This window comes from Diospyros lotus, chromosome 9 (assembly GCF_014633365.1).
Source record: "Diospyros lotus cultivar Yz01 chromosome 9, ASM1463336v1, whole genome shotgun sequence".
Lineage (NCBI taxonomy): Eukaryota > Viridiplantae > Streptophyta > Magnoliopsida > Ericales > Ebenaceae > Diospyros > Diospyros lotus.
This window is the reverse complement of record NC_068346.1, coordinates 14,856,376-14,884,041: the sequence shown is the minus strand read 5'-3', so window position 1 is coordinate 14,884,041 and position 27,666 is coordinate 14,856,376. Positions and strand designations below refer to the sequence as shown.

Genomic DNA, 27,666 nt, shown 5'->3' with positions numbered 1-27,666 from the left:
GGATAGTCTTCAATTCCAAATAGAAATATCGTGGGGACTTCAAGAATAGCTCCACCCACGGTCTTACTCTCAGATTATGAACTATTACAGAAGAATTTTGAGGAGCTGAAATAACAGAATAATGAACTCAAGATGAACAATGAGTAGAATATGAGAAGACTACAGGAAGTCACTACTTTGTTACGTGAACTAATGTCGGACATTCACATTCCCACATAGGATAAATCGATACAAGGGTTGAACATCGGAGATCCCAAGGCAACCCTTCAAGGGCCCCTCGGTAGGGGATAAGAATAAAAACTCCAGGGCTGAATAGTCAATTCCCAAAAGTAATGGACTCAAGAAGAAAAATAGTAGGAGGGCAAGAAAAGCTTCAATGTATAGAGAGACAGAAGAAAACACCTACTCGAGAGTCCCTTATGACCCATCTCTTTGCCAAAATAAAGCGAAATAGGAAACACTCAGTGTGTCTAACATCAAACACCTCGTAGAAGAGGTGCTAGATCAGAACCAGGTAATGATCATGCCAAAGGTAACTCCCCTAAAAGGGTTCCCTCTATTGGAGGAACTCCAGAGGTAACCAGTGCAACCAGGGTTCGAACTGCCACAGCTTTCAGTATACTTAGGAAGGGAGGACCCCGAAAAATACTTACAACATTTTGTCACAATGGCCGTGTTACATGGATGGAATGAGGTCACTAGGTGCAGGGCTTTCCCACTCTCCCTAGTAGGACAAGCTCGGCAGTGGTTCACTGAATTACCAGCAGGACATATACCATCATTCGAACAGTTGAAGAAAGAATTCTTGAATGCATTCTCTGCCTATCTCCTGAAGAAGAAGAGTGCAATATATCTAATAAGCTTACAAAAAAAGATGAATGAATCCCTATAGGAATACATCAAACGGTTTATGGCCACGACATTGGAAGTAAGGGATCTCCCAGTTGGATTGGCCACGTCAGCCCTGCTAAACAGAACTACGTACGCCCCTTTTAGAAGATTCTTTGCCTTCTTTGAGCCAAATTCTGTGACTGAGTTGTTGGACCGAGCAGAATAGTTTATCATCCAAATGGAAATTTTGGATGCAAGGGAAGGTAATAGAAGAGGAAGTGAAACCCAGCCCGAAGTATGAAGGACCTTACAAAATTCAGAAAATGTTAGGCCCCAACATATGCACACTACAAGCAAGGCAATAGGAAAAGCTTGGAACACCGTGCACCTTGACAAGTATTTCCCAACTTTAACCCCAGGGAAGATGAAGAAGCGCGAGACATAGAGTCGAGCCTGTCACCGAAAACATTACTCGACCCGACTGAGGGCCGGGATTGTCTTTAACTTTCCATTGTAATAACATCCCCTGATAAATAAAAGAATATATCCCATGTATTCCCATGGAGTAGGAAAAACTATAAGCCGAACCACGTAAAATCTCCATGAACCTAGATTATTTGTATGTGTCATAAAGGTACGACAGCTTAAGCACAGCTTGCTTCCAAAGGTCTAGTCGCCTAGGGGCAATCTGGTGTCGATGATCACGAGTTGGCTCGGGATCACCAGAACATCCGATGCCTATGCCCGCAAACTCACTCAGATCCCTCGCTTGAGTTAGGTGCTATGCCTTTTTACCTAGTCCCAACTAATTGGTCGATCTGGTGCCTAGGTCTCCCGGCAAACTCGAATGTCTGGTAGGAAGACTGGCCCTAGAAAGGCAAAAAAGAAATGAAGTGATCACCTGATAGCTCTAGCATAAGACCGCTCCCGAAGGTCAAGTCGCCTAGTGGCAATCTGGTACCGATGACCACGAGCTGGCCTGGGATCACCAGAGGATCCGATGCTTATGCCCGTAGACTCACCCGGATCCCTGGTTTGAGTTCGGTGCTATGCCTCTTTGGCTAGACCCAACTCCTTGATTGATCTGGCGCCTAGGTCTCTCGATAAACTTGGATGCTTGGTAGGAATCCCGCGTCGGATCACTGGCCAAACCCAGATCCCCTGAAGTAAACTAGCCCAAGGAAGGCATGAAGAGACATCAAGCCTATGGCAGTTCTGCTATGATCCCGCTTATCAGAGTTAGTCACCCAGTTGCAATTTGGTGCCTATGACCACGAGTTAGCCCGGGATCACCAGAACATCCGATGCCTATGCCTGTAGACTCACCCAAATCCCTTGCTTGAGTTGGGTGCTATGCATTTACACTGGTCAGTATTTATTCACAATAATCGCATGAATATAAAAATTTCAAATTCAAAACCAAAATACATAGAACAAAACAAGCTATCTGCCATACAATCGAATATTCTAAATCAGATTTCGGTCAAAGGTCATACAATCTTAGGAACTACAATTAAGATGACCATCATTCTACCTTACTCCCTCAAAGTTTCGACTTCAAACCTTACTATGGATTTTTCCTCTAATAAAAAAAAATGATTCATCTGATGTAGACACAAGGGGATCCACCGTTACAAGAGTAAATGCAAAACAAGTTCAAACTCGGTGTCATCCCAAATACAAAGAACGTATTTTCATGAAAGAATAGGGAACTTGATATAGCTTCATGACTAGAATAATGCCATAGATAAATAACTTTTGAATTTAAACAAAATTCCCTACTCCGAACTCGAATCCTGAGATCACATAATTTATAGCATCAAGAGGGACCAGATCGGGTTGTAATGGGGCCATGAGGTTAATATGAGTTGTCAAGGAAAAAGGTAAAGTGTGCAAATGATGTGTCGAGAATTTTTTTTTCTTTTTTTTTAACACTAATATCAAATTGGATATATTGTTTTCTTCAGCATTTATTTTGAAACACTTGTGCTGAATATCTAAGAAAACTTCTTCTTTTTTTTTTCTTTTTTCCTTTCTTTTTTTTGCTTTTTTGTTTCTTTTTTTTTTTTATATGAAAATACCGAGATAGACTGATTCCTAAAAACACACCAGGTTGGACAAACTTCCTATGGTTATAGGTTAGACGAGGGTAATGAAAGGAAATTATGCTAAAGCAGCTCAAATGGGCTAGCAAATGAGGTTAATGTAAATAAAGAAAAAGGTTAATAGGCCCAAATTGAAAGAAATTAATCCCTCTATCATGCTTCTACAAAACAATGTTACTCAGTTAACTAATTCAGAGTTTGAAACCAGCCAAATTCATCCACTACCATACTAGACATTCAAAACAAATTGATGTTTTGAAGCTATTGAAAAGATGAGATAAACAATAAAGTGCATTTAGAGTAAGTGTTATTTCACTCAGAATTAACGATTATTAGGCTCAAACACTCACTCGGGTAATAGTCTCAACTTCTATTGAGGGATCATGTAGTGTGTTAATTAACTAATTACAATTGCTTTTGACTTTATGACCGACAAACCAATTTCTAATTATTGAACACCCGATGCATGCAAATCACTTATTCTAATCCCATACATCTACGTTTTCAAATAAGAAATTAATGCATTCATGATTCATACTGCAAATTCAATTGGCTATCAGTATATAACTCCAAAGCTTTAAGGATAGCATTATTTAAAGAACACACAATTTTTTTAAAATTTTAATAGGAGTAGATAAAAGTAAACAATTCACACAAAACTATAAACATGCAATTGCAGGCAGTTAAACATGGACCGAATAATTCATAAATATACCTTACTTTCCCCCAACTTGAATTACAGTAATAAAATAAGATTGTTAGGAATATTTGTAACTCCACAAGTCTGTAAGTCTACTGTGAACTGCTAAATCTTCAACAAACAAGTGAGAATACCTTACATATATATTTTTTTATATTTTTTTTCACACCGAAATAAGAAAAATTCATGCAAGTCATATAATTAAGAGATGCGTCTCAAGAGTACAAAAAGTACTCCTTACTCAGCCATCTTATCATAGACTTGCCTAACAGCATTCCACAATTTTTGAAAACAAAACATAAAATAAATTCATGTAAGTCAAAATAAAAAGATGCGTCTCAAGAGTACAGAAAAGTACTCCTTACTCAGCCATCTTATCATAGTCTTGCCCTCCTTAAAGGGATAAATCTAAATTAATCAGACCCCTTTTACGCTTGCTTCCAATTGCCTTAGACCAGTCTATCCGAGGCTCATAAGGATCGTGCTATGGAACATAAGCGTGTAATTTCTCTAGTAGCTCCTCAATGGTAGATACGAAAATGAGAATATTTCTTGCAGAAAGAGAAATGAACTTTTGTTCCACAGCCTAATTAAGAAAAGAGAGCAACCCATCAAAAAAATGGTTAATATTTAAAAGTCCAATGGGTTTGGTATGGAGATTGCTCTTGGCCCAGAAGATTATACAAAAGATTTCTTCAGTGTACCAAAATCTCCTGACAAAGCAATGAAGGCGTCTAACTGATAAATCTTACAAGCCATGCGCTCAGACATAGAAGTCGTTCTTATAAGTTGATCTCGTGTATACCCAAAAATATGTGGATCAGCCAAAGGGATTGGCATAACACCTACCACATATGATTGCCCAAGATGTGCAGCCTGTGAAACACATCCATTCAATCCATGACTTCCCCCTCTATAGATTAATTTTTCTCTCTCTCAATTTTATGCCAAGTTCGCTTGCTACAAGTGTGTAACAAATATCACTCCCAAGTTGAGAGCCACATAGTACACATGGTATTGATTCAACGAACTGGCTGGCCTTCCATTTATGTTAGTTCTTTATGTACGCCCTGAAAGTAGAACTGGTTAAAGAGGTTTGGCAATCAAAAGTAACTACATAGAAATTCAACAATAAATAAACACAAACAAAAATCATGCGTATATACAAGTAGTTGTGATTGTGGCTCACATCTTCCTCTGGTTTTATGTCCAGAAACGACTTAAACACCTTCTATGAAGTGGGGATAGGCTTCCCATCCAATTTTCTTATAGATTGGCAAACATGGTCAATTATAATCAGATTCCCAAGACTATAGCATTGGTGGTCACTTCTAAACTGGGTCCATAAAGCAAGAATTTATCGTTGCACTATTCCACACGGATGCGTCTCAAGAGTCAATAAGATATCATCCAAAGACTCCTTACTCAGCCCATCCTTTATGAAACAAATTTTATCATCTCGATTTATGGAAGTAAACCCCACAGATTTGCATTGTGTTACAAGTCCATCGAGCACATTTGTGACAACCATTTAATCTTTTTGCTCTTCTTTTTTTCGAAAAACTACTCTTTCCCAATCCTGAAAAATGCTTAAAACTAAGTGAGGTTTCGCCGAGAAATCAAACTTTTGCTTCAATTAACCAACGAATATCTTCAGGGATATTTTTACACATCAAAAGCCTAAGTCTTTCACACCTAGCGGTATCAATCTTTTTCAAATCATTTTATGGGAGAGATGGATAGTACTTGCGAATTTTCAAGAGCTGAAGATCCATTTTTTTAAAATAGAACTATAGTAAGAGAAAAGTAAAACAAAATAATGAACCTTACAAAAGGAACGAGAGTACTTGATCAGAGAACAACACAAAGGAGAGAAGACTGAGCTCAAAGAAGTGTGGCTTGCCTTATGCAGATACGGGGTCTCTTATAGGGTAGTGGAAGTCACCATTCCAACAACCACACTTGGCTCGAGGCATGCCACAAGTGCAGGGTCACGTCTGGCGTCTCCTTTTTCAAGGTTCGGTGTTTTCTTTTTCAACTTTCGACGTCTCCTTTTTCAACTTTCGGCATTTCTTTTTCAACGCTTGACGTTTCTTTTTCTTTATAGGGTATTGTGTCATTTTTCTTTATAGGGCAGTGTGATTGCACTGCTCCAGAAAAATGGTTGCCATCAGCGATAAGTCTGTCTCCCTCTTTTCTTTATCTTCTTATATATATATATATTTATTAAAAAATAAATTTTATTTTATTATATATTTTTAAATATTTTTTTAGAGTTTTTTTTTTCTTCCAGTTAAGGATCAGATAAGTGATTGCCCACCTATTTGTATAATAACTCTCATTCATTACATCACTTTTAAAGTTATTTTCAAAATTATGTAAATTGATTTTTCTCATAAATGCACATACATATTTTGAAAATATGTCATCCGGAGGTGTTGGCTTTATTACATCAGAGTACGGCACATCAATTCGCACAAACACTTCACACATGTCTGGTTTAATTTGATCCCCGATAATATAGACTAGCCTAAAAGACATAAATTTAGGCTCAAGTTTTGCTAGGGCCCATGGTATCTTCACATTTGGGCTCTTGGGTTTTATCCTCTTCTTTTTCCCAGGCTTCTTCTTTTCTCACATCATTTTGGCCCAAACTTTCTTCTATGATTGCTTGTACCATCATAGGGTCATCAAATCTCTCAACTGGTTCATTATTCCTAGGGATGGGTATAGATTGGACCGACTCTTAACTTATGAGTGCATTGAATAACGATTCCTTCCCAAAACATTGACCTACGAAATTTTGATTGGGTTGGTTTGGAAAATCTCCAGGTTCACTCATGCTTAAGGTCTGTGTAAACTCGGTCAATTGTCCTAAAATATCACATATGGCTCTAGTGGTTTGTTCTTGAAGTTCGACCACTTGTGCATTAAAACTCATTTGACCTTGTATAAATTCCTGAAGGGTGTCCTCTAAAATTTTTTCATCCTGAGGTTGATAAGCATCAGATCTAACCCCTTGTTTTAACTCAAATTAGTGAGGTGGTGGAGGAAAAGGCTCATGAGATTGGAACACAGAGTCATTGTTCCAAGGATAATTCCAATGGTCACAGGAACTGGGGTAATCAGTGTAAAGATTTGGGTCGTAACCCGACAGATAAGAATTCTTCCTCTGACTCTGGTTAAAAGAAAACCTCCCCTCACTGGGATCGAGATAGTCAAATACATTAGAAGTCACAAACATGCTAAAATATCGAGACATAGAGAATATGGAATGACAATTCAACGGCAGATAATGATGCTAATGAATCAATTAATGTTTCAATAATCATGCATGACCGTAGTCTCTTGCACTGTTTAGTAACTAAAAGTTATCTAAATATTTTTTTTAAAATTTAATTTTTTAATTTATATTATTTTATTATTTTTTAAGTTTTTTTTTAAAATATATATTTTATATATATATTTTTTGAAAATATTTTTTTTAATTATTATTATTTTTTTAATTTTTTTTAAAACTGTAAACAACAACAAAATTCAACCAAATTTAATCTCTCCGGCAACGGTGCCAAAAACTGACAGCTACGCTACCCTGCACATTTATTTATCAAAACTACAACAAAATTCATCAGACGTCAATCCTCTTATTAAAGCAGGTGTAGGATGATTATACTCGCCAATGTGTGAGTGTGTGTGTAGTACAATTTTAAATTTATATTTCGGTGAGTCCGGGTTGGTTCAAGGGAGATTATTTATGGTTGAAAGTGAAAATCATTGAATATTTGATTTTAGGAGGTGATTAAGATGATCTAATAGCAAGAATTAAAACCAAACTAATACTGAATTTAAGCAGCTTGGGTCAAGACAGTTTCAGTGCCAAAACCAATTAATTCTCAATTTAATAGAAAAGATTAGTAATGTTCATTTGATTTGAGTTTTGTAGGTCTGTCAGTAATTTTAGTTCAAGATAATGGTAATTCTTGTTTAAGCAATCTCCATACATGACATGAAAATTCTAAGTTAAGCAATTACCATAAAATGAATTATATTCCACAAACAGAATTTATAGATACATATTAATCATTTGGGGTTGGGTATGAAAACATTTACAGATCTAGCAATCTCTATACGTGGCATGAAAATTTTAAGTTACGCACACTGCTCAAATTAAATCAGATTAATATTACACATTTGAAGCGCAGTTTTCTTTGGGAATCATTGGCGTTGGACACTGTCCTTGCCTTAACCCAAAATTGGATTTAGTTACTTATTTTCATTTTTAAATAAATTGGTAGGAATTTAAATGACAAAAATTAAAAGACAGTATTTAAAAGACAATTTTTTAACCGACCATATAGGTGGTATATAATTAAAAGACAATATTAAACCGATCATATAGGCGGTATATAATTAAAAACCAATATGTAAAGACAATATTCAACCGACCATATATGCGGTATATAATAAAAAGACAATATGAATAATATAATACAACTATATGGAAATAAAAGTTGAAGATTTAAGAGAAAAAGAATTCTAAGAACAAAACTATATAGAAACTAAAGTGAAAAATTTGAGAGAGAAATCTTAAGAACACAACTATGCTTTCATTATAAGAAAATTGAATGGTTACAAATGAATCCCAAGTGCTCTATTTATAGGCTAAAAGATGCAATGGAGACCACTCAATTATATAATTTAATAATACAAAATATCTAAAGAAAAATAAAATACCTAATTTAAAAATACAAAGATAAATAAATTATCTAATTACTTAAAATGTTTGGGCCAAAGTGTAGTTCTTGAAACTTCGTGACTTGATGTAAGCGATGACATCATTCCAACCCATGATGTAAGCGATGATGTCATTCCAACCCATGATGTAAGCAATGATATCATTCCAATCCATGATGTAAGCAATGATATAATTCCAACCCATGATGTAAGCGATGATGTCATCAATTTGTGGGGACTTTGGCTTTTCATATTTTTGGGCTTGGGCCTTCCTTGTGTTGGGCTTGGGCTTGAGCATTCCTTGTTTTGGGCTTGGAATTCATAATATTATAATATTATATATATTATATTTATTATTATTTTTATTATATATATTTTTTTATATTAATATTTTTAAACATGCACGAAATCACAAAATGCATAATAGTATTCAATTTAAACTATTTTAAGATTAAAATAAGGGTAAAATTATAACAAAATTTTTACAAAATTGTCCACTAATCAACGTGGTAAGTCAACAACCGGAGTGGAATCCAAAAAATTCGGGCCGAACCGTGAGACCCATTCCAACTTGACCGGGGTCCTCGAGAGTCGTGCCCGCCCATCTCGGGTACCCCATAATGGACCTGCCTATAAAAAACAGGGGTCTTCACCAGGTATGAAAGAAAAAAAAGCTTGATCACCCTAAAATATACCGCAAGTGTACGAGTCGAACAAGTAATATAATAATAAGTAAGAATATCGTTCTCACGATGAAAGATTTCAAATACCAAATTTATAAACTTTCTTTATTATTTAGATAATAAAAATTTCAAATTTAATAAAGAACAAGAAAATAAATAAATAAATTAATTAATTAGATTAATAAAATAAATTTAATTTGAAAGGTAACTTGAATCAAAGGAATAAGTGAATTTTAATAACTAAGGCACATGTATGAATCTAACTATACAATGCAAATCATATATTTTTATGCGAATGAATTGGTAAATTGAGTATGTGACGGCAGAATCTCCTAACGCATTCGTTACCCTATTTCTAGGTTATAATGAGTTTATTTTCATTTAATAACTTCTTATATTTGTATGAAAGTTTAATCAAATGAAAATGCATTATAATATGTGAAATTCCTAACGTATCACTAAAAGCCACACAAAAAAAATCGAGTTCTATTTCTAATCGATTTTACTTTATGGTGTATGATACCTACGATGCAATTCTCAATCTATCTCCTTTTGATCTTAAGATTAGGCGTCAAATCATATAAATAGTGTCAAATTATTCACAAGCATTAAATCCAATACCACACAACTCAACATATCTCAATTTATTCAATCACATAAAATTATAAAAAATATATCATCATAGTTTCGGCTAATACATTACTTTAGTTTAATAAATTAGTTCATGGCATAATTAATTAAAATCCAAAGTTACAGTGAAAGCATTAAGAGAATAAATTAAATTAAGGCAGAAGAAGAAAGAAGCAAGGCAGAAGAAGAAAGAAGCTCAATTGGCGGATTTGCGTTGCCCACGTCCCCACTGCGTTCGCCTGCGCTGCTGAGTCCGCCAGAGCCTCAATCTCCAATCTTCCTTAACTCTCTGCGCTCCAATCTATGCCTTCCAGTTCCGCCCGCAAGTCCTCCTGTGCGCCTCGGTCACCTCCCAAGTCTCTGCCCTACCAAATCTCCCCTGCGTTCTCTAATTCTGCCGCCTCCCAAGTTCTGCCAAATCAATCCCCTGCTCCTCCTTATTATTATTATTATTATTATTATTATTATTATTATTATATATGTTTCACGCAGAGCCCTAGGACTCCACGTTCCACTTATAATATTATAATATTATTATATTTAAAACTTCATGCCCCAGCCCATCTCTGCAACTTCACGTAACTTTAATAATAATAATATATAATATTTAATATTATATTAACTTTAATTATATTATAATATTATAATATTTATTTTTTATTTAAATTGTAATATTAATTTATAATATCTTTTTTATTTTTTTATTTTTATTTTATTTTTAACTCAAACTTCAACTAATATTCCTATAAAATAACAAGAATTACTAAAAATTAAATATATATAAAAGAAATTTAAAATACTAGACAATTATAGATAAAATATATATAAAATACTTAAAACACTACTCAATTATGACCAATAAACATGTGAATAAATTTCCACATCAAAGCTCTCCAACTCTTATATTTATTACTACATGTATTTACTCTACTAATTTGAGTATCGGAGTTCACCCTGAGGGACTCTAGTCCCGTCACTTCATTGTCTTGTAGGTTCTATCACTGAGATCCGACATCACCAAGTTTAAAGTCCATTCACAAAGATGACATGTGATCTGTCCCAAAACCCATCAACAAGCAGTCAACCCAAATTGCGGATAGATAGACAAATGAATTAGGTCAAGCCTTTGGATGGATCTTTTATATCAAAAGGGTATAACAAGCATCTCAAGAGAAATATGAACATCAGAATCAAAATTAGATCAAAATATTTTCTAGTCTTCTGTTTTTTCTTATATCATTTTGAAAACCAAAATAGAAAATGGTTTTTCTTTACATATTTTGATTTTTAAAAAATTATAAAAAATTTAAAAAGAAAAAAGAAAGAAATAAAAATCAAAGACAAAATTGTGAAAAGCCATAGCTATTAAACATGTTAAGTTTAGATTTTTTAAATGAAAACAAAACCAAACATAAAAAAATGAAAACTAAGACTGAAATCTTTATCAAACAAACACTTAGGAAATGTAATTAGCCATTACCTATATAGGTCTGCAAATTGTAATTAAAAGGAATGAGGTTCTAGTCAAGGGGGCATGCAAATTGTAATTTTAATTTTTTAAATTTACTAGGAAGATATATATGTTAGGAGAGAGTTCATTTTGGACTAGTAATCAATTAATTCATGTCCTAATAAGGATGTTCATAGAAAACAAGAAGATAACATGTGGATCTACTTTGTGTTGAAGTGCATACGGACTATGGCATCAAAGGCCAATATTAGTGACGTTGCTATTAGGATTAGTTGTACGGGTGGCAAAAGTTAACCGAAATCTTTTATTTGTTACTTGGGTGTTGTTTAGCTTTTGATAAAATGTTGTGATGATGAAATTCTTTTTTTTATAAATTTAAAAATGATTAGTAAGATTAATTTGTAAAATATTTAAAATAATTTTGATGATATTGTTGTTCAATACCTTTATACATTCCAATGATACCAAAGGATAAAAATCCTCAATGTCCTTTCAAGATAAAATATTTTGTGAAAAATATTTTATCTTAGAAAATAACATTATGACATCAAAGAAAAATTATTTTGAAATTGAAACACCATAATACAAAAAGGCAATAAAAGAAAAAAATTAATTAAATCAATTTATCCACCCAAGTCGAATGGACGGAATGAGAAGAGGCACATGAAATCCTCGCGGCTCAAATAGGTACGCGGAAAAAATTAATTAAATCAATTTATCATCATGTGGCTATAGCCTCAGCCTGCGACCGTAGCCTCAACACACAGCCTTAACTAGTGGCTTCAGCTTGCGCCTACGGCCTCAGCCCACAACCGCGGCCCCTCCTTCCCTCGACACATGCATGAATATCCAGTGACACCGCCAAAGTATTTTCCTAAATACCTCACACAATGAATAAACTTGATAACTTTGACATCTGAAAATTCTTTTAAGAAAAGAATAGATAATCATCCATAAAAAATTATATCCAAAAAAGACAAGATAAATGTCATCTATAAGAGATAAATTCATCCATAACAATCCTAATTACAGTTAAATTGAGAATAATCAAGATAGACGTTACCTACAAGAATCCTAATCCTAAACTATTTCTGATTACTCTATATCTCTCTATAAATAAGCAGACATTCATTCTAAAAAAGGTACGTCTTTGATACTAGTGTAAATGTTGAGAAGTCAATAATATCCCTAACATTTTGGATTCGTATTATACAATTATAGAATGATAATTGTTAATTGATTTCCTGTATATTTTTTCCTTCTATATTTTCTTTAATTAAGGGAGTAGTTACATAATTTTAGGAACTTAATTCTAGCACTTTCTCTGTATAAATCCGTCATTCTTCAATGAGAAAATCATTATGGATGAATATCTTGTTTTACATGGTATCAGAGCATTGGGAATTCCTAGCATTTTAGTCTTAGCCGATAATATTTCTTTTTGCAAGTTTTAGTTCTAAGTCCATTTTTCTCCACCATGAGTAACGTTGTAGAAACTTTACCAAGAAATGCTGGTGGGTCAAGCTCCAGTTCCAGCGATGCATCGAATCTTTTTTTTATACATCATTCAAATCATTTCGGGATGGTTCTTGTTTCAAAGCCTCTCAATGGGGACAATTATGCAATGTGGTCTCGATCAATGCGAATCTCTCTTAGCGCGAAGAACAAGCTAGGCTTTGTTGATGGTTCTGTCAAAGTCCCTTCTGGAAAAACAAACCCAGATGAATATTCTCCGTGGCAACGATGTAATGACATGATCATATCATGGATTCATAATTCCCTTGAGCTGGATATCGCTGATAGCATCATATATTTAACTATGGCAAGACCTTCAAGAGCAATTCACCCAGAGCAATGCACCAAGGATTTTTCAACTACAGCGTGACATTTCATCTCTCTGCCAAGAAACAATGTCTGTCGCAACCTATTAACTTAAGGGTCTTTGGGATGAGTTAGCTTCATATAATGATTTATCTCCCTGTAGTTATGGTGCTCTGAAAAAACATTTGGAGCGTGAAGAGAGAAATGCATTGATGCAATTTCTTATGGGTTTGCACGAATCATATGGTGCCATATGTGGACAAATCCTATTGATGCAACCTTTGCCAAATCTTTGAAAGGCTTACTCGCTGATCTCCCAAGAAGAGAAACAATGAGAATGTTATGCAATGTAGGCATTCCAGTTCTCACTGTGTTGATTAGTATTTAAATGACTTGGTCGATAACTGAAGCAAGAATTACGGCTTCTATAGTTAGTGGGTTCCTATTTTATTCCTTTTTTATTCCTTGTTAAGGCTAGTGTAACAACCACGTTTTATCTTTCCTATTTGTATGGGAGATGCTCCCTCATTGTATGGGAGATACTCCCTCAGTATAGTTTGCTATCATAAGAGATTATATTAATGAGTTTGTTAGATAAATAAAGGAATTTTTTTGACCTAGAATTTTCCAATCTCCTCCTCCTCTTCTTCCAATTACTTCGTTCTCATTCTTGACTCTAACATTGGTATCAGAGACAAGTTAGGCTCGTCAGGGCGACTAAGAATCAAACCAACGCCGAGTTTCGAAACGAGGTATAAGAGATATTGGGACGACATGAATCTAGCCTTGATGAGGTGCACTCAACACTACAAACCATCTTGGCTAAATTCCAGAATTTAGAAATAGTCCATGAAACTCACACAACCAATCCCAATGTTAACCTTTTTGCTCAAACTGAGACCTCTCATCCATTCAACCACGCCTTCTCTGGCCACCCACAACCTTCCACCCATCCACATAACCACCATTTGAAACTTAACTTTCCAAAATTTGATGGAGAAGACCCTATGGGTTGGATCTACAAATCGGAACAGTATTTTGAGTTTAAGGAAGTTACCTAGGAGCATCGAGTTCAGCTTGCCTCTTTCCACTTAGAAGGCATAGCCCTCCAATGGCATCGGTGGCTTGCCAAGTTCAAGGGGCGGTGACATGGGCAAAATTCACTAAAGCCTAATTGTTCTGTTTTGGTCCTACAATTACGAAGACCCCTCTGAATCCCTTACCCGACTTAAAAAAAATACTATAGTTTCAGCTTATCAGGACGAGTTTGAAAAATTATCTCATTGGGTAGACGATTTACCTGAAAAATTCATTATCGGTTGCTTTGTTGCAGGTTTGAAAGATGATGATAGATTGGATGTAAAAATCAAACAACCCAGGACGTTAGCCGATGTAATAGGAATAGCCAGATTGGTGGAAGAACGTAATGGGTTGCAGAAAAAGGGATTCAATTCCTTTAAAACCCCTGTTCTTGGTACTCCTCAAAAAACTGGCCAGGAGGCTAAAGAACAACGAGAACGAGGCCTTTGTTACTATTGCGATGATAAGTTTGTACTCGGGCATAAATGTCAATGACCTCAATTCTTCATGATTGAAGATTGCTCTCCAGAACCTGAGGCAGAAGGTGTCGAGCATGCATTGAAGGATGAAATGAATGAAACTATGCCCGAGATATATTTCCTTGCAATGTCAGGGATGACTCATCCTCAAACTATCAAGGTAATGGGGAAGCTAAAAAATCGAGATGTGACTGTATTGATAGACGGTGGTAGCACACATAATTTTGTTGATCACACTACAACATCCAAGGTTGGTCTCCAAATTATTCGAGACAAATTGTTTCAAGTAATGGTGGGTAATGGTGAACAAATCGAGTGCAACGATAGAAGTTTGGGGGTTTCGTTGGTCATCCAAGGCTGTCTAATTATAGCTGATTTTTACATCCTTCTAGTGGCCGCATGTCAAGTAGTGCTAGGGGTGTAATGGTTGGAGACGCTAGGACCGGTGGAAACCGATTACAAACAACTTACCATGACGTTTCGGCAAGGAGGGCATAAATTTAGCTTCTGTGGAATGCATAAGGATGGGCTGGAGCCATTGACACATAAGGAACTATTGCAGTTAATAGGATTGGGATATTTTTTGCAGGTACAAGCAGTAGAACATCTTCACACAACTGCTGACCGAGGGGCGCAACCTACCGCCATCCGTGATCTCTTCCAAGAATTTTCTACTGTGTTCGCAACACCAACAGAGTTGCCTCCTGCACGTTCTCAAGATCACCAAATACCTATCAAAGAAAATCTTGAACCAAATAGTGTCTGATCATACAGGTATCCGCATTATCAGAAGACTGAAATTGAAAAAATAGTCAAAGAATTTTAGAAGCTGAGGTAATCAGACCAAGCCAAAGTCCCTTCTCCTCGCCCGTCCTTATTGTTAAAAAAAATGACGACACCTGGCATTTCTAGGTGGATTATCGGGCATTAAATGCAGTTACCATCAAGGATAAGTACTTGATACCTGTAATTGATGAGTTGTTGGATGAATTGTTTGGTGCCAAGTATTTTTCAAAAATCGACTTGCGAGCTGGTTATCATCAGATTCGAGTAAAAGAATGTGACATATACAAGACTGCTTTTCAAACTCATGAGGGTCATTATGAGTTCGTGATGATGCCTTTCAGCTTGACGAATGCCCCATCTACTTTCCAAAATTTAATGAATGATGTTTTCAGACTATACTTACGTAAGTTTGTATTGGTATTTTTCGACGATATTCTGGTGCATAGCAAAACATGGACAAATGACTTGGAACATCTCAGGTCTGTGCTTTCTACCCTTTTATAAAATAAATTGGTGGCTCAAGAATCAAAGTGCAGGTTTGGAGTTCTTCAAGTGGATTATCTAGGTCATCAAATTTCTTTCGAAGGGGTAGCGATGGATCCTTCAAAAAATGAAGCTGTCCTTCAGTGGCCAAGGCCGACAACTGTAAAAGGGGTGAGGGGATTCTTAGGTCTTTCCAGGTATTACAGGAAATTTGTGCGGAGTTTCAAAAGCGTAGCAACACCCCTTACTAAGCTCACTTCCAATGAGGGTTTCTAGTGGTCTAATGAAGTTGAAGCTACCTTCCAAAACTTGAAGCATGAGCTGACCTCACCACCAATTTTACAACTACTTGACTTCACCAAACCATTTTTTGTTGAAAGTGATGCATGCAACACTGGAATATGAACCATACTAAGTTAACAAAATCACCCTATTGCATACTTTAGTGAAGCTCTCAAGGGGATAGCCCTTACGCTATCAACCTATGACAAGGAAATGCTGGCCATTGTTAAGTCAATTTGAAAGTGGCGACCTTACTTGCTGGGTAGACCTTTCATCGTTTGGACTGATCAACGAAGTCTGAAATATTTACTGGAGCAACAAATAACAACCCCGATGCAAACCAAGTGGATTCCTAAAATTTTAGACTATGATTACGTGATCGAATATAAGAAAGGAACTGACAATCAAGGGGCTGATGCTTTGTCAAGGTTGGCGGAATTTCAGTTTCAGGCTATTTCTATGCCTAAGATGGATTGGTGGGTTGTCGCACAACAAGAGGTGAGAACTGATCCTTTTTTTACAAAATTAAATTCCTCTCCAAATATTGCCAGCAATTTAATAATGAGAGATGGAGTTTGGATACAATAAGGAAAGGTTTTATTAAGTCCAAACTCAACTCTTATTACAAGTGTCTTACATGACAACCAATCTTCCCCAATTAGTGGCCATTTTGGGTTCACAAAAACTCTACATCATATCCGTAACAATTTCTTTTGGCCTAGAATGAGTGCAACAGTTAAAAAATTTATCAAGGAGTGTGATGTGTGCCAAAGGTGTAAGTCTGAATGTGTTCGACCAGTAGGTCTTCTACAGCCCTTATCCATTCTGAATCGCATTTGGATTGAGATATTGATGGATTTTATTGAAGGGTTGCCTCTTTCACATGGGTTCAATGTCATAATGGTGGTGGTGGATCGGTTAAGGAAATATGGTCATTTTCTTACTCTTAAACATCCTTTTACTGCCATTTTTGCAGCTAAAGTTTTTATTGAACAAGTAGTGCGCTTCCATGGAATGCCGGTGTGGATTGTCAGTGACAGAGACAAAATATTTGTGAGTGCTTTTTGGCTAAAACTTTTTCAACTGCAGGGGACTTCTTTATGTATGAGCTCGAGTTATCATCCTCAATCCGATGGTCAAACGAAAGTGGTCAACTGAACTTTGGAACAATATTTGTGATGCTTCACCCATGATGGTCCAAAGCAGTGGGCAGAATGGCTTTCGTGGGCTGAATATGGTTACAACACTTCCACACATTCGACCACAAAGTTTTCTCCTTTTGAAGCAGTTTATGGGGTGCCTCCACCAAAGTTACTTTCATATGTTCCGGGTACTACAAAAGTTTAAGCTATGGATGAGAACTTACGTACACGGGATGACATCTTGGCTGAGTTGCGTCACAATCTCGAACTAGCACGGAATAGCATGAAAAAACAAGAAGACAAGCATCATAGGGAGGTGGTATTTCAAGTGGGCAATTATGTGTTCCTTCGTTTACAACCTTATCGGAAACAAACTATAGCCTTTAAGCATTCTCTCAAGTTGTCACCTAGGTTTTATAGCCCATATCAGATTATTGAGCGCATTGGACTAGTGGGTTATCGCCTTGGTTTACCAACAGGGTCTCTTCTCCATAACATCTTTCATGTTAGCCTACTCAAGCCTCATTGTGGACCGCTTCCAGCATATGTGCAACCCCCTCCTGTCTCTGCTGACAACACCATCCTACCTCAGCCAAAATCAATTCTTGACAAGGGTGTGGTTAAGAAGGGGTAGTATCGTGTTAAAGGCGAAGTCCTTGTCAAATGGAAGGGTGCTCCAATTGAAGATGCTACTTGGGAGAACACTAGGCGACTTTGTCGAAGCTATCCTGCATTCAATCCTTGACGACAAGGATTTTTTAAGAAGGGGGAAATGTTATGCAATGCAGGGCATTCTAGTTCTCACTGTGTTGATTAGTATTTAGATGACTTGGTCAATAACTGAAGCACGAGTTACGGCTTCTATAGTTTGTGGGTTCCTATTTTATTCCTTTTTTATTGCTTGTTAAGGCTGGTGTAACAACCACGTTTTATCTTTCCTATTTGTATGGGAGATGCTCCCTCATTGTATAAGAGATGCACCCTCAGTATAGTCTGCCATCAGAAGAGACTATATTAACGAGTTTGTTGGATAAATAAAGGAAGTTTTTTGACCTAGAAATTTCTAATCTCCTCCTCTTCTTCCAATTACTTCCTTCTCATTCTTGACTCCAACAAAGAATTGAGTACTTCACGAGGAACCATGGACGTTGCAGCCATGACTATCCAAAGTCGGGGCGCAAACCAGCATACAACAAAGCCGGGACGCAAACCACTACATTGTAGTCACTGTGGCTAATATTATCACACCAAAGAGACATGTTATAAGATCCACGGATATCCAGAGGGACATCGTCTTCACAAATCCAATAGATCCAAGGGTGACACACTAGAAAATGGACCTCTTCCTCTGCTAACATTGTGAAAACTGGACTCTACATGCAAGTACTGCAAACAGCTATGCCCAACCTTTCGCAAGATCAATATTAACAAATTTTTCCCGTTATGAATGAAAAAGCAGTTTAGCCAGAGACTTCACAAGCTAACACAACTGCTCTTTCAACAGATTTGTTGAAATCTCTTGGATCCAAGTGACAATGGATTGTTGACAGTGGTGTGACAGATCACATTACTTCCTCTTCAAAATCAATGACCGCTAATGCCACTAATCATTGCCTCCAATTTTATTACCTAGAGGTGACAAGGCTCCAATCACTTATATTGGAAAATTATCATTAAGTTCAAATCTACATTTGAAAAATGTTTTATGTGTGCCAACCTTTAAAGTTGATCTTTTATCTATGAGCAAAATTACATGGGATTTAAACTGTTCCGTCACTTTTTATCCTTCTTGGTGTGTTTTACAGGATCTAGCTACGAAGACGACGATTGGTTTGGGTGAACAATGAGGTGGCCTTTGTTACCTTATAGCTTTGGAGCAGTCATCTTCCTTTGTCAAGCCAACCTGTTATGTTGTCTCCATGGATACTTAGCATCAATGTCTCAGTCATTTGTCTTCATTTAGATTACAAGTATTGTCTAAAACCTTGTTAAACTCTCCTTGTAATTTCAATAATGCATGCGATGTTTGTCCATTAGCGAAGCAAACTCGTTTACCTTTTGGGACAAGCTCCATTTCTATTACAAAGCCTTTTTATCTTCTCCATATTGATATTTGGGGACCATATAAAACAACATCTCTCATAGGAGCACATTATTTCCTAACTGTGGTAGATGATTTTACTCGATATACTTGGGTTTTTCTTATGCATCACAAACATGAAACACAAAGTCACCTTAAATCCTTTTTTGCATTCATTTAAACACAGTATAATGGGAGAGTATAAAAAATACGAGTGGAAAATGGGGGAGAATTCTCATCCATGTAAAGTTTTTTTCAAGAAAATGAATAGTTTATCAGCATTCATGTGTTTACACACCATAGCAAAATGGTGTTGTAGAATGTAAGCATCGTTATATTCTTGATACTGCCCCAAATTTGAGATTTCAAGCTCATCTTCCCCTTCAATTCTGGGGAGAATGCGTTCTTACAGCTGTCTACTTGATTAATCGTTTTCCCACCAAAGTCCTTTCCAACAAAACACCATTTGAAAAACTCTGTTCCAAGTTACCTTCCTACTCACATATACGAGTGTTTGGTAGTCTTGCTTTTGCTACTTCTATCCAACCTTCTACCAAATTTGATCCCCAGGCTCGTAAGTGCATTTTTTTAGGCTACCCAAATATGCAAAAGGCTTATAAGTTATATGACCTTGACACCCACAAAATTTTCAGTTCTAGAGATGTTACCTTTCGTGAGGGCATTTTTCCCTTCCAAGACACTTCCTCCACACCAACTGATAACATAACTCCCTTTGGCCCCCTCTTGCCCATTCCCTCCGACTTGAACATTGGTATTTCTCCACCAAACGAAGCCAATATTGACTCAATTGATTCCTCTTCACTAGCTGTTGTTCCATCCACTTTGGAAAACTCTTCTGCTGAGGATGTGTCTCCCATTGAGTCTGACGCCCCACCTCTTTGGGTATCTCAACGCCATAGGATTCCATCGGTTCTTCTCAAAGACTTCATTTTTTCTCAGATTACCTTACCCTCTATAAATTGTACATCGTCTTCGTTATCTGATCACACTAAAGGTACATGGTATCCCCTTTGTAATTTTGTTTCCTATAAACTTTGCTCACCATCACATTTTTCTTTTATTTGTAATATTAGTAGAGATGTGGAACCCTTTACTTTTTCAACTGCTGCTAGTGATGCAAATTGGCAACGAGCTATGAAGGCTGAACTGGATGCTTTAGAATCCAACAACACTTGGACTCTTACTTCTCTTCCTCCTAGCAAAGACCCTATTGGATGCAAGTGGGTTTACAAGATCAAGGGTTGTTCCGATGGCACCATTGAGCGTTATAAAGCTCGTTTTGTGGCTAAAGGGTACACTCAAATCGAAGGTCTTGACTATCATGATACTTTCTCTCCCACAGCCAAAATGCTTACAGTTCGTTGTCTTCGTGCCATTGCCATTGCAAATCATTGGACTCTTCATCAACTTGATGTGCATAAAACATTTCTTCGTGGGGATCTTCATGAAGAAATTTACATGTCTCTTCCTCTTGGTTTTCCGTGACAGGGGGAGAGTTTAGTATGTCGCCTCAACAAGTCGTTATACGGTCTCAAACAAGCTTCACAACAGTGGTTTGCAAAAGTTACTGAAGTTATACAAATTGCTGGTTTTGTTCAGTCTAAAGCAGATTACTCATTTTTTACCAATAAAAAGGGAAAGTCTTTTACAGCCCTTTTAATCTATGTGGATGATATTCTAATCACAGGTAATGATGATGAGGCCATTCAATTTCTCAAGAGCTTCTCACATACCAAGTTTTGAATTAAAGACCTTGGCAATCTCAAATACTTTTTGGGAATTGAAGTATCACGATCAAAAAAAGGTTTATATATCTCTGAAAGGAAGTATTGCTTAGACATACTTCGAGATGGCGGTGTATTGGGAGTAAATCCTATCACTTTCCCTATGGAACAAAATCTAAAGCTCTCTGATTCTGATGATCCCCTTAAAGACCCATCTCGATATAGAAGGTTGGCGGGTCGCATAATTTATCTCACTATTACAAGACTTAACATCACTTATGTCATGCATGTATTAAGTCAGTTTATGCATGAACCACACAAACCTCACATGGATGTTGAACATAGGGTGTTGCGTTATCTCAAAAGTGCTCCAAGCTATAGGGGTTATTTTTCGCTACAGAGAATAAGTTAAAACTGCAAGCCTACTGTAACTCAGATTGGGGAGGATGCCCAACTACTAGAAGATCAACCATCGCATATTGTGTTTTGTTGGGCAGTGCACTAATTTCTTGGAGAACCAAGCGGTAGAAGACAGATTCATTATCTTTAGCAGAAGCTAAATACTGATCTATGGCAGGAACTTGCTATGAGATCTCTTGGTTAAAAAATATGCTGCATGACTTGCAAGTCACTCAAACTGATGTTGTGTTGCTTCATTGTGATAACTAGGCAGCTCTGCACATAGCTGCAAATCCTGTCTTTCATGAAAGAACTCGGCATATAGAGATGGACTGCCACTTTATTAGAGACAAGATACAAGAAGGCTCGATCATTACAAAGTATGTTACTTCATCAAATCAACTAGCAGACATATTCACAAAGCCTTTGGGAAAGGATAAGTTTTTAGCAATCTTGGTCAAGTTGGGAGTTCTTGATATTCACTCTCCAACTTGAGGGGGAGTGTTGAGAAGTCAATAATATCCCTAAAATTTTTGATTCGTATAACACAATTGTAGAATGATAATTGTTAATTGATTTCCTATATATTTTTTCCTTCTATATTTTCTTTAATTATAGGAGTAGTTACATAATTTTAGGAACTTAATTCTAGAACACTCTCTGTATAAATCTGTCATTCTTCAATGAGAAAATCATTATGGCTGAATATCTTGTTTTACAGTAAATACTACTCTCAGAATTTTATCACTCTTAATGTTTAATTTAAACATTTGAGTGTTTGCACAGGGACCTTCCAGTGCCCTTTGATTGTTTTCTTCCTTGTAGACTCAGGTGACCTGACAATGACATTTCATGTCAAATAAAATTCATTGTTGTATCTTGACAATAACAATTGGTGTCGTATGTGGGAACTCATATGGAAAGCTAATAAGTTTATCTACAATGGACCAAACTAGGAGTATCACCAATCAACAACAACAAGACAAAATAGAAGTGCAGTCAAATGAGCCACAAGGGAATTCTCCCCTGCTAGGGAAGCACCTCTACAGCTCGTCGGGAGCTCCTTCTCAAGGGCAGTTGATGACTCTTCCCTAGGGGCAACTAATGGCTCATCCCTAGTTTCAGGTAGGAGCTCACTTTCAGGGCCCCATTCTCGACTTCTTCCTAGAGACAACTGATGACTCCTTCCTAGGGGCAACAGACGACTCCTCCCCAAGCCCAGGTAGGAGCTCACCCCCAGGGCCCCGTTGACAGCTCCTCTTTAGGGGCAGCTAACGGCTCCTCACCAGGGTTGATGACTCCTCCCCACATCTAGTCAAGTGCTCACCCCTAAGGGAAGTTGAGAGTTCATCCTTATGGCCAGCATAGGCCACAACCTCAAGGTCAGTTGGGATTTCACTCCCAATGCCAGTTAGGATTCCACTCCATAGGCCAACTAGGAATTTACCTCCAAAACCCTTGGGATGCTTGCCCCATAGAATTCATAAACCCATCTGGGCAAACCTTTTCCATGGTAGCATAGGTGGAATGTGAAGCTTTGCAATGCCAACATGAGGAAGGAATACAGGTGCTGTAAGAATTCAGTAGCCTATTACAAAATATAACCCCACAAATGACACTACCATCAACTCTAAATAAATTGGTGTCTAGTTCAATCCCTAGTCTAGAGGCACAAGAAGAAAGTTCTGAGACCACACTGAAACCCTAAGAAACTTGATCACACCCCACTCATTCTCAAAGAACTAAAGAATATGATTCTTTTGTTTGCCAAAGCAGGATAGAGAAAAGGAGAAGTGTTGAAGAAAAGCAAAGGCACTCAGAAGGATCGTCAAAAAAAAAAATACCTTAAGGCTATTGAAAGTACATCCATTGACGAGGGAACAAGGTTTGCTAAGAGGCCTTGTGAAAAAGAGCAATGAAATTGAGGACCAATCAACGTTTAGTGCTCGTGAAATGGTGGATATGGAAATAATGATTGAAAAATTCTTATAAGTAAAAGAAGTTGCTACCCGCACCAGAAGACTAATCTAGGAAGAGAATCCTTTTTCCCCAGGCATCATGGAGCCTTTTCCAAAGAAGTTTAAAATGCCCCAGATGAATGCATACTCGGGCAAGAGCGTTCCTCTTGATCATATTCAGAACTATAAGTCCCGTATGTTACTATATGGATAGGAAGATGAAATTATGTGCCTACTATTCCCTTTGACTTTGACGAATCACGCTCGAACATGGTATAACAGTTTGCCTGAAAACTCCATATCCACTTTCGAACAACTGAGATATGAGTTTATTAAGGCATTCATCATCAATAGTCAAAGCAAAAAGCATGCAACATATCTTCTTAGTATTAAACAAAACAATAAAGAAATTTATGTTGATAGATTTCGCAATGCAACATTGGAGGTGCGATATTTACAAGTAAGGGTAGCTGTGGCGGCTATGTTGCATGGAACTCGGTCTACATCACTACAAAATTCCTTACCTAAATAACCACCAATTACTCTGATAGATTTGTTCATAAGGGAAAATAAATATATTTTGCAATTAGAAGTAATGCAAACAGTCAAAAGAAACTAAGAAAGAGACCAAAAAAGAAAATAAAAAGACTCCGACAGAGAGATAAGCTAGAGGGAAGAGAAGGCCAAAAGACATAATGATACCCTTCAATGCCAATTTACAGAATATACTTTGCTCACATTGTCACGCTCCCATATCTTGGCAGTCGTTGAAGAAACGAGCCTCATTAAATTCCTCAAGAAGGCTAATAAACCTATGGGGAGAAAAAGAGATGCCTTCTACCAATTCCACAGTACTCAAGGCCACTCTATTGACAAATGCTAAGACTTGAAGAATCAAATAAAGGCACTAGTTAACGACAAGGAATGGTAGAATTTGTAGACATAAAAACCCAAAGGAAAGAATATACTAATTGTCATGAATATACTAATATACTAATTGTTAACAACAAGGCGAGGAGACCAATGAAGGAACAAAATGTTCTTTTGATAGATTCAAGAAACATGTTTCATCGCGCAAAGGCCGGAAGCTCGCAAAGGAATCCACATAACCCCCCTCAAGAAAATATCGTAGGCAGGATTAAATGTATATATGTCATGCATGAATAAAATAAACTTCAATCTTGTGGTAGTTCCCTTTTTGTGTATTTTGTCCTTCAAGACAACGAACGCATTGAAAAATGGTAAAAACTCTAGTAAACGAACGAAGCCTAGAATCGAAGCGTAATGGCAGGAGAATGGTTCAAGAGCCGAAGCACAAAGGTGTGAAAATGGTCTAAAAATTGAAGCGTAAAGGTGCTAGAACAGTCCAAAAAATAAAGTTCAAAGGCATAAGAATAATCCAAAAATCAAAGCAAGAAGGTGTAAGAATGGTCTAAAAATCGAAGCACGAAGGCATAAAAACGACCAGAAAATCGAAGCACAAAGGCTTGAGAATGGTTCAAGAGCCGAAGTGCGAAGGCACAATAATGGTCCAAAAACCAAAGTGCAAAGGTGCAAGAACGATTTAGAAACTGAGGCACAAAGGTGCAAGAATGATTCAAGAAATCAAAGAAAACACAAAGATCACTAGAATCGATAAAGGGAAAACCTAGCATCAAAGGTGCAGAATGAGCTCGATGATGAATGTTGTTGATTACATATTTGTTATGTAATTTGAATACTTGTTATGATATTTTATTTAATTGATAACTTTGTGTATTTGGAATAATTTGTGTAATTTATAGATTATTGGTGTGATTGGAGTTTAACATTGTGGATATTACTTGTTAATAGGTTTTGAATTGAACAATTTTGGGTTATTTTCCAACGCTTTTGACAAATTTGGGAGTCAAAGATGGCACATATTAGAGACAAGAATGGATTTTATCTCTAAATTCTGGATAGGAGTTTAGAGACAGAATCATTTTTGTCTCTAACGAGATTAGAGGCGAAACACAAATTCCATCACTAAATTTAGCGACATAAATACATTTTGCTGCCAAATTTAGTGACAAAAAGTCTTTCATCTATAAACTTATTTTTTTCAGTCTTTAAAACCAAAATGTGACTAATTCTATCGCCGATGTTGGAGACAATTTTTTTTTCTTTTGAGATGGAATTCATTATGTCGCTAGTTAGCGACAGAACAAAAAAATTGTTACTAATTAGTTAATGATGCTGGTTTAGGCAACGAATAAAAATCCATTGCTCATTCCATCGCTAACTAAATAGCAACGGAATTAAATGGTTTTAGTGGCAAATTTTGTCCGTCGCTAATTCCTATTTTTTTTGTAGTGTTTGCTTACTACTTATCATGCCCATAATGGAATTCCATCAAGAAAAGTCAAAGTCTCTCTATATGAATTATGGAAAGGAAGAAAACCAAGTTTGAATTACTTGAAAGTATGGCGCTACTTAGCATTTTACAAAGTCTAGGAGTCCAAAAGAGTTAAATTAGGCCTAAGAACTCTTAAAAGTGTCAGGGCTTGCTTCCAGATATACCCGCTAGCATTGGACATCCGAAAGAGAGTCCTTCCAAAATGGAATACAGAGGCAACCATAACCAAAAACTTCATATTATAAACTGGCTCACTTATACTAGGAGCGATAATCCTTTTTTCAATATTTCTTTAGGCTCATACAATTCTCAAAATAAATAAAGGGTCCATAACATACAAAAGAAATAACCTTGGACATTGGCCCTCCTCACAAGTCCCAAAAATCTTTAGGTCAGGGGAGATCTCTGTACACGTCTACAAACAACTTCAAGCCCCACTAAACTCCCATTCTACTATAGATTTTCCCTTGCCTGGAATGACAACAAGAAAACAAATTTGCCACAAGGCTCGGCAAGCATATATATAGCAAAGGGAATAAGATAGATGGATCCCTGAAGGCATGCATAAGATAAGAGTCAATAGAAGACTTCTACCTGACATTTAGAACAAAGCTTTAGATCATGCCTTCTACATTATTAAGACCTCAATAATTGGTGTCTTTACTTAGCAACAAGGCACACATGAAACTCATAGAGTTATATTTACACAATTTAAATGTTAGCCTAAAACCCATTTCTTTCCATATGTGACTCATAGCACAAGAAGCCACTAATTCATGTTCAAGCAATTTTATATAATGATAGAAAATACATGTGCCACATTGGCCCTCTAGGCCTCCACATCCATGACTAGAATACATATATATATCAAAATCCATCAACCACCACAGTAGTAGGAGCATCACCTGTCGGGTTTATAGCCACCTCACCCGCGCCAGGCACTTAATGGGATATCCCATCTCACACTTGCGGAACTTAGCCGCCCCACAAAAATTATAATAAGAGGCACAAAGGTAATGATAGCAATGCATCACACAAGTTAAGATATTTCCCTGGACATGCCACCCAAAAACATTATTTAACAACTTCCCCAAACAAGCTTGTTATGGTTAGTATAGATTTAGGAAAGCCTTAACTGACTCAAACTATATCCAAAGTAATCATATTATATATCAAATTAAATCTCTCGAAGTCTGGTTTATAACACTTCAAATGAATCATAATTCCGAGTTCTACAACAAATGTTATAGTCAAAATAACGCAATATGTGCAGTGTTGAAAAAAGTTGATTAGTCGACTTTTGGGGAGGGAATAGTTGACTGATGAACCCCAATTAGTCGATTAGGCCGAGGCTGGCACTAAAATATGAGAAAATAGACTTCTGTTGAGTCGACTAAACCCTAAAACACCCCAAAACAATCACCACTAGCTTCCTAACCCACAAATGTCATTCCTTAAATGAAAAATGGGGTGAACAAGCCCCATGGAGGCCAAAAATAAGACTCCATGACCTCTTGAAGGAAACTCACATTTAAGAAAAGATGGAGACAACCATTAACTCAAGTTTTCAAAACATCATTTGGAGATATGAACATATCAACTTGGCTAAACATAAGGATATAATCTTGCATCAAAAGATAGGAGAAATGAAGAGGGATGCTTTCCTTAAAATGGAAAGACCAAGAGGATGAATAAGCTTGCCCCTAGGTTGAAGACCCACCACTTGAGCTTGCTTCCCAATCAACAATGGAAGAAGAAGGAACGAAGAAGATGAAGAAAAAGAAGCAAGAGGGTTGTCGAGAGAAAAGAAATGAAAGAAAAATAAGAACGAAGACTGAATCTTGGAGAAGAAGAGAGCAAGAAGGTATGGCCACCCCTCT

The 27,666-nt window shown here is 36.8% G+C and overlaps 1 protein-coding gene across 1 annotated transcript; it reads left to right on the top strand.

The window, feature by feature from the left end:
* Window positions 1–20,462: 20,462 nt before the first annotated feature.
* Window positions 20,463–20,813, top strand: LOC127809264 (uncharacterized mitochondrial protein AtMg00820-like). The gene has a single exon (XM_052348028.1). The coding sequence runs from the start codon at window positions 20,463–20,465 to the stop codon at window positions 20,811–20,813; it is 351 nt and encodes a 116-aa protein (XP_052203988.1).
* The last annotated feature ends 6,853 nt before the right edge of the window (window positions 20,814–27,666 follow it).

Coding starts and splice junctions, on each gene's coding strand:
- LOC127809264 (XM_052348028.1), top strand. CDS start 20,463: ATGAAGGCTGAACTGGATGCTTTAGAATCCAACAACACTTGGACTCTT.